General features: G+C 47.4%; 1 protein-coding gene across 6 annotated transcripts in view; it reads left to right on the top strand.

The window, feature by feature from the left end:
* brd3b (bromodomain containing 3b) overlaps nt 1-6128 on the top strand; it is an 18314-nt gene extending 12186 nt beyond the window's left edge. For 4 of the 6 annotated variants that reach the window (XM_071919800.2, XM_078285029.1, XM_078285027.1 and 1 more), the window contains exons 9-12: nt 717-923; nt 1253-1485; nt 3434-3735; nt 4732-6128. In XM_071919800.2, coding sequence (XP_071775901.2) covers nt 717-923; nt 1253-1485; nt 3434-3735; nt 4732-4850 — 861 coding nt within the window. In that variant the 3' untranslated portion in view covers nt 4851-6128. The remainder of the gene's footprint in view (nt 1-716; nt 924-1252; nt 1486-3433; nt 3736-4731) is intronic. The other 2 variants (XM_071919802.2, XM_078285030.1) reach the window with 1 other exon arrangement.
* The last annotated feature ends 2700 nt before the right edge of the window (nt 6129-8828 follow it).

The raw sequence follows: 8828 nt of genomic DNA, 5'->3' as shown, positions 1-8828 counted from the left end.
ATTTTTCAAAACTCTGTTGTGTGTTGGTGTGGACCGGTGGAACTGAACTTTTAGAAAACGCTGACATCATGACCTCAACTAACGCATGGCAATCATTTTATTTGTACTGAGCAGTGTCAGGAACGTACGAGCGATGGCGGACCACCAGTTTAACGTGTGTCAGGACTGTGAGGTTACAGGTTTACAGGTCAGCCTAGCTGTAATCCGCAATCCGCCTCGCTTTTGAAAAAAGTGTCAGCCGCCGGTGAGCGTGGGATCCGCTTCCGTAGGAAATAATGGCATCTGAGCGGAAACCGCTCCGCAACCTGACGCTGCGGAGGCGTTTCAAATCGTTTTTGCGTTCTCGTGTGGACGGAGAGATTTTCTAAAACACCGTTGGTGTGGACAGGAAGTTTTCTGAAAACGGAGGAAAAAATGCGTGTTCAGAAATAGCGATATGTCTGAACCTGTTCACACGTGTGTGAATGTGTGAAAAGAAACCAAACGGACAGTGAGCTGCAACGTTGTAACAAATTAGTCGCTGATTCAGAACAAAGCAAACGAACTACAGGTGTGAAAACGCTCTGAAAACTTTACAGCTGTCTGGAGGACATCTTTTACATCTGTCTGTCTGTCTGCCTGTCTGTCTGCCTGTCTGTCTGTCTGTCTGTCTGTCTGCCTGTCTGTCTGTCTGCCTGTCTGTCTGCCTGTCTGTCTGCCTGTCTGTCTCTCTTCAGGATGTGTTTGAGATGCGTTTTGCCAAGATGCCAGACGAAGGCTCGGAGGCGTCGGTCCCATCTACGACCCCATTGGTCAGTAAAAGCACCGCCTCCTCCGACAGCAGCAACAATTCCTCCTCTGACGAATCCTCTGACTCCGAGGAGGAGCGAGCCACGCGATTGGCTGAGCTTCAGGAGCAGGTTGGTGCCGCCGACCAATCACAGGTCAAGAACATCTTCGTTTCCTCCTCCCCTGATCAAAATTATTAAAGTAGATATTTATGATACATATTCTATTGATTTTATTGTTATTAAATTACATATTTCTGATAGATATTCTGTTGATTTTATTATTGATGTACATATTTGTGATAGATGTTACATTCATTTTTTTGTGTATCAAAGTAGATATTGGTAATGATGTATATGTTGATGTTTATAATAGATGTATTTTTTGTTTATTACAATAGATTTTACATTTCCTTTTCAGTTGAAGGCGGTCCTACATATTGATAATAGATATTAGATATTGATAATCAATATATTTCCTCCAGTTGAAGGCGGTCCATGAGCAGCTGGCTGTCCTGTCCCAGGCGCCGGTCAGCAAACCAAAGAAGAAGAAGGAGAAGAAAGACAAGGAGAAGAAGAAGGAGAAAGAGAAGGAGAAAGGGAACAAGGGGAAGACGGAGGAGGAGAAGAAGCCCAAGGCCGCCGCCCAGCCGCCCAAACCAGCCAATCAGAAGAAAGCACCTGCCAGGAAAGCCAACAGCACGGTGACCGCCACCAGGTAGGAACCAATCAGAACGCCAGCTGAGAACAGAACGCTGACATCCTATTGGCTGGGAGCAGGATGGTCAGGACGGCTCTCTGCACGGCTGCTGCATCTTTTCTGTTTTTAGTTGTTTTAACTCCCAGTCTCTGTTTTCTATTCCGTCTCCCTTCACTGTTATGTGACAAAATGTTGTTTTTTTCTTCTTAATATGTGCAATAAACTAAACTAAACTAAACGATGGGTGGAAAGAAAACTAAAATCTCCTCCTGTAGAAGTTCTGTTACTCTACCGCTCATTTAATAAAAGTTAGTTACTTTACAAACACAGATGTTCTTCCACATGATCTAGCAGAACAGCAGGCGGCAGCACACACTTCTCTGCTCAGTGAATTCAGATCTAAGCTGGAAGTGTTTTTGTTAGTCAGATGACAGAGAGGATGATGATCCACAGGCAGACAGGTGACACATCACCGCCTGTCATGTGACCCTCTGACCAGCAGAGGGCGCTAATAACACAGCTGGATGACCGAAGCAGTGTCCGTGGGTGAGGAGGCGGGACTTCCTCCTGTGCTGATTGGCTGAAAAAACTTTGTCAACTTTTCTGACCATGAAGCAACTGGTGACAAACGAGCTGCTTCTGGAACAGAGGATTTTCTGTCAGGACAGATGTTGACCCACAGAACTTTATTTCAAATTCTAGTCCAGATCCCAACGTTTCCACAGATACCAAACCTGTCAGGCTGAATTACAGGGAAGTGTGTCGAAAATGAAGCGTAAGACAACTAGAGCCATAGAAGCCGTAAAAAAATGGCGTCTTGTGTTTGAATATTTCCCTCGGTGTCGGCAGCTGGAGCTTCAGAGAACAGCTGGAACGAACAGATACAGAATAAGGAGGAGACACAGGAGGATGGAGAAATGATTTTTCTAACTTTGAAGCTACTTAAAGCAATATTCCACTCAGTTTCAACATGGGGGTTATTTGGCATTTGACCGCCATGAAAAGCAGAATATAATCTACTCACCAAGACCGGATGCAGCTGGGCGAGTTTGTAGCGTTTGGATTTTTACTTCCAAATCATTTGAATGAGCCACGAAAATAGAGTGAAAACTGACATTTAACATGTTTGTGAGCAGATTGTGAACTGGGATGCATGCCTCTGCTATGTTCTCTTCTATCAATAAAAATTATATTTGGCGAAATTATGCTCTAAACAAATATGACCAACAGTCAGTTAAAAATCACAGCAGCAGGATCTGTGTTTAAATCTGTTAAATGTCAGTTTTCACTCTATTTTCGTGGCTCATTCAAACGATTTGGAAGTAAAAATCCAAACGCTACAAACTCGTCCAGCTGCATCTGATCTAGGTGAGTAAATTATATTCTGCTTTTCATGGTGGTCAAGAGCGAAATAACCCCCAAGTTAAAACTAAGTGGAGTATTGCTTTAAAGTGTTTCAGACAGACAGCTGACCAGACCGCCAATCAGAAGCCCCGCTCCCCTGCAGCTGTTCTGAATGTATCAGCAGGTTTCGTATGTGAACAGGAAGCGGTATGTTTCTCTGCTCCAGTCGTAACGCTCCAGTAAAGTTCTGTATGGAGCGTCTGTGTGAACGCTGACAGAGCGTTAGCGGCAGAGCGTTCGGCGCTCTGCTGTCCGACTGCAGGAGGAAACAAACCAGACGAGCAGCCGCAGCTTCACTTTTAGAGGAAAATGTTGAATTGGACAGACGGAGAGATGAGAGAGATCCTGGGAGTCGGGCGGACGGAGAGATCAGCCGCCGTGTTTTCAAACTGCAGCGACTCCGGAGGTTAAACGTAATTTCCGCGAAACGGCAACAGAGGAGTTTAACGGTGTTGTGTGTATTGTGTGAATACGGCAGAAAGTCTTGTGTGAATACGGCAGAAACGTCAGTGTTCGGGTTTCACGTGTGAACGAGGCTAGAGAGACTGTCTTGTGTTTCCAGGCAACCTAAGAAGGGCGGGAAGACGTCGGGCGGCGGCGGCTCGGCTAACGGAGACGACGGCGAGGAGTCGTCCCTGCCCATGTCGTACGACGAGAAGCGGCAGCTGAGCCTGGACATCAACCGGCTGCCGGGGGAGAAGCTGGGCCGCGTCGTCCACATCATCCAGTCCAGAGAGCCGTCGCTGCGGGACTCCAACCCCGACGAGATCGAGATCGACTTCGAGACGCTCAAACCCTCAACGCTGCGCGAGCTGGAGCGCTACGTCAAGTCCTGCCTGCAGAGGAAGCAGAGGAAGCTACTGCGTGAGTACTGCAGTACTGCTACTAATAATACTACTACTAATATTACTGCTACTGTATGTATTGTATGTGTATTCCTGCCTGCAAGGGAAGGTACTGCGTGAGTACAGACTTGAGTCCGTCTCAAGTCCCAATATCGATGACTCGTGACTAGGGCTGAACGATTTTGAAAAAATATCTAATTGCGATTATTTTGACTGATATTGCAATTGCGATATGATTTGCGATATTAGAGGGAATGATAATTTTTACATCATTATTCTCATTTTCATTGAAAAAAGTATTAAAATGATTATGGTGTGATTTTTGCGGGGATCTGTACCAAACAAAGATGTTTTCTTAAGTCTGTAGAATATGATGTGTAGGCAGGACATCTCTGCAGCACCACAATATTTCATTTAAAATGGTATTTTGACACATTTCACCTTTAACAAATATTGCGCCTCCTGCGATTTGAAAATTGCAGTAGGCCATATTGCGATTTCGATAAAATTTTGATTAATTGTTCAGCCCTACTTGTGACTCGACTTGGACTTGAATATTGATGACTCATGACTATTGATGAATTGGACTTGAACTTGGGACTCGATCACCTCAGACATTTTAAATGAACTGGAGTGAGAAGTGGAGTCAGATGTAAAACCAGTGGAAGCAGAGTGGAGGAACAGACTGGAGACTCGACTCGGACATGACCTTGGTGACTCACACTTTGACTTGTATTGGAAAGTTGAGGACTTGGGACACGACTCGGAGGTTTGGTGACTCGACTTACGCTGACTACTGCTGTCCTGCCTGCAGAGGAAAGTACTGCGTCAGTACTGCAGTACTGCTGTCTGTCTGTAGTTTTAGCAACACTTTTCTCCACAGTGAGAGCGAGCTTCTGTCTGTGTTAACTCTCTCTCTCTCTCTCTCTCTCTCTCTCTCTCTCTCTCTCTCTCTCTCTCTCTCTCTCTCTCTCTCTCTCTCTCTCTCTCTCTCTCTCTCTCTCTCTCTCTCCAGAGAAGGCAGCGGGAGGCGGGGCCTCAGGGGGCGGGGCTAGTCGTTTGAGTGGCAGCTCCTCTTCCTCCTCCGATGACAGCTCCTCAACGGGAACCTCCTCTTCCTCCGACACAGACTGAACACACACACACACACACACTGAACATACACATGCACACACCCACATTGAATAGACACTGAACACACACACACACACACACACATTGAACATGCATACGGATACATGTTACTGAATACACACACAGAGTTTTATACACTATACACACACACACACACCTAAAGACAGGCACATACATGTGGAACTCAATCTATACCATTAACTCATTCAAATACATACTAACACACACACACACACACTCTGACATTCATGTAAACTTACATCCTGAACACACACACACACTCACACACTCAGATTCCCATACAAAAGACAGAGAAATACACACTCTGAACTTGTTTCACACACACACACACACACACACACACACAGCCACGCCCAGACTCGGAGACTGTATGTAAATAGGCTGACCTGTTTTTTTAGCTCCTAGTGTCGTTTTCTGGAGGACTACAGACAGAGAGAAGAGAAGAAGAAATCAGCGACTTCACAGTGAGAGAAGAAGAGTGGAAGTCATCTGGTGGAGACAGACAGGCAGCCTGTCTGTCTGCCTGTCTGTCTGTCTGTCTGATGGGAGTCGCTGTATTGAACCTTCTCAGAACACTTGAGCCTTGTCGCCGTGGAAACCAAGGCTTTCTTATTCTTATTCTGGGCCGGCCGGCCGGACGTGACCTCTGACCCCCGACCTCTGACCCCTGACAACATTCCAGAAGCATCCGCAGAGCATCATGGGAGAGGAGGAGACGGGAAGTGATGCTCTCAGTGGGTTTTTACACCGCTGCAGGTTTCTGAAGGCCGATATTGATAGGTTTGGATTGATAATCAATATTTTTAAAAGCCAAAATATTGCAGGTATTCAGTGTTTCCCTCCAGTTTTCTTCTGGTCAGAGAGGAAAAGCCTCTGAAACATCACGGGACACGAAAACTCTCCACTGAAACCAGCATTATGATGGTAATAATAATAATAAACATATTGATCTTACCTTACACAGCTGGAGAGTCAGAGCTCTTCTCAGAAACACATCATGAGGGAAGACTCCTCCCTCCTGCTGAGAACAACAGAACCAGGTCCAGTCAGAGGATCCAGTCCGTCTCATTCAGTCACCAAGGACTTCAGTTCTCTACTATACTTTAAAAAGTGGGCGATACGGGGCCGATTTGATACCGCGGGAAAATATCGCGATATTCAATATTATTGAATATCGGCCCAAGCCTGACCAGTCAGTCAGAACCAAACTCTTCTGTTGTGTCCAAACTGCCTGAAGCCTGAAACCCTCTGAGACCACCTCCAGTCCTCCGACCCAAACCGCAGCCCAGTGTCTGTCCCGGGGTCAGCGGGGTCAGAGGGGGTCAGGGGGGTCAGAGGGGGTCAGAGGGGGTCACCGGGCCCGGCCCCGCCCGCCCGGCGCCGGCTCCGTCTGAGAGCAGAGCAGAGGAACTTTGCTTTTTCAACACTACGTTTCCTTTATTTTTGTTTTTTTGATTTTTCAGGTTGTGTGCTGAACTTGTTTGTGTCTTATAAGGTTCTCTATATAAAATGTCTTTGTACCGCTGTTCTGCTCCCCCCCCCCCACAACCCCCCCTCGCCAAAACCACTCATACTGTAGGACGACAGCCTCCACATCACAGCTACTTCCTGTCTTCACCACTGGGTTACAGCACATCAGACTGGGAGGAGGAGGTCCGGTCTGATCCCGGGTCAGAACGGGACGCTGGGCCGCACCAGTAGAACCAGCAGAACCAGTACCGGAGCCGGACTGGGAGCTCTGCTTCCACTGGACGGTCCGTGTTGTTAGCGTGGCGCCAGACCGGGCCTTATCCTCATCGAGCCCTGTGGTTATTTTACATGGGAGGTGCATGTTGACGGCCTACATTACCCACAACCCCCTGCGTGCGGCCCTGTTAAGCGCTGCGTTCCATTCAAAGTCAGGAATTCCCAGTGATTAGGCGGTGACTCCGGCCCAGTGGCCCGGTGACTCCGGCCCGGTGGCCCGGTGACTCCGGCCCGGTGGCCCGGTGACTCCGGCCCGGCGACTGGCGGGAAAGAAGCGAACCGCTCTGTCTGGCAGCTGATGTTTCGTCAGCGACGTTCAGCGACGTCGGAACGTTAGCGACTGCAACTTTTTGTACCTGTTTTACCACACGGGGGATTGGATGGTTTATGGTCATGTGATGCTGACATGGAACTGGAGTGTATTTTGAGGATTCTAAACATGTTAAGGTGATGCTGTGTGGTGTTTCTGTCGGCGAGACGTCAGAAACCTCCTGGTTCAGACATCTGGACCGGCTTTCCTACTTCTTCCTACGTCGCATTTTTCCTAGTAGGAAGCTGGAATTTCCGACTTTCCGGCCGATCTGGAAGGCAGCGCGCGTCCCGGTCGGAGACGGGGGTCGTCTCTGTTTTTTCGTTTGTTCCTCTCTGGTGTTTTCTGTGTTGAACTGGTTTCGTTGCGGTCTGTATCTGCCTCGCTATGCAGTGCTAGCCAATCAAATCCAATCATGACTTCTGCCCTCAAACAGCTGTCCTGTCTGTCTGTCTGCCTGTCTGTCTGCCTGTCTGTCTGCGGTGTGGAGGTCTGTGTGTCTGTGGACCAACACCAGGCTGAAAACCTGTCTGGAGTTCAAACGCCCCTCGTCGTTCTTGGTTTCCTCTGACCTTTGACCTGTGTACAGACAGATGGGTGATGTCATGAGGCCGAATCTTCCTCCAGTCTGAACCTGCAGATCAGGCGGAGACCAGAACGGGAAGCAGCTGTGGGCCAATAGGAGCTCTGCTGCAGCTTCCTGCTGTCAGGAGGTAAAGGTTCAGTCCGGTTCTCCGTCCGCTCATGAAGGTCCGGCGGTCCGACCGGCCGCAGAAACTCAGCAGGTTCTTTTTTTTATCTTTCTATCTTCGGTGCTGACGCTGCGTTCACATCATGTCGGATTTCCTGTAAATACGAGCCGCAGCTCGGCTCGCCCCCTACCGGGGATCACAGGCGGGACGGGTGGGAGGTTTTTGTCGATTCTGTTATTTCCCACCTGGAGTCACGAATTCCAGAAGTGCGTCGACATTAAAGGCAGCAAGCTGCGGCGAACCCACCGATCGGCATCCAAGATGATAAAAATCAAATTGATCAGTTATATTCACATCAATACAATCAACTGCACCTGTGAACAGTGAGGAATATCTGCTGCAGTTTGTTTACAGCTGATTTTAACTTCCTAATTAAAACAAATTTTTCTTGTGTTGGACCTTCATGGCTCAGGATGGAGAAGCTGGTGAACCGTAGAGAGCTGAGGAACATTATTATGGGCTGTCACCACACACACACACACACACACACAGCAGAGCTCTCATTGCCTCCCAGTGTGGCTGACAGACGGACATGAGACGTTTCCCACCTTACTCACCTCTTTTGTTTTTAGTTGATGGTCGAGCGATGATGATGATAATAGTTAATTTTTGTATTTTAATAAGAAAGAGGAAAAAAATGATTTTATGTATTTGCATGCACTCCGGCCGTACGTTCTTTCTTCCGTATGTTTTGAGCACTGTATAGTAGCTGTATAGTAGCTGTAAGGTTTAGCCAGCCTCCGCTCGCTAGAGTAGAGAGAGAGAGAGAGAGAACGCAGGACAAACAGACGAAAAACCAAGAAGTGAATTATTTGATGTAATTACTGATATGGGATCCTTATTTTCTGAGTTCCTTTGTTTTCATAAATAAACACATAAACCTACCAGCCGGTCGGCCGCCTCGCCTCTCATTCAGCCTCACGCAGGAGAACAATTTTTCTCATGTTTTATTCTGATGTCACATGACTTCACGTGATGTGTTTTTTTCCACGTGAATTATTTTTCATTTTGGGTCATTCCGTGTCAAATCATGATAAGAAAGCCCAAATATTAAAGCTCACTGATCAGTTTTCCACAGTTTTGTATCGGGGGTCAAAATGACAATTTTCACCTTTTGATTTGGAGCGAGTTTAGGGGTCTAAGAGCGAC

Source organism: Centroberyx gerrardi, chromosome 8 (assembly GCF_048128805.1).
Source record: "Centroberyx gerrardi isolate f3 chromosome 8, fCenGer3.hap1.cur.20231027, whole genome shotgun sequence".
NCBI lineage: Eukaryota > Metazoa > Chordata > Actinopteri > Beryciformes > Berycidae > Centroberyx > Centroberyx gerrardi.
The sequence above is the reverse complement of the archived record's forward strand: the minus strand, read 5'-3'. Positions and strand labels throughout refer to the sequence as shown.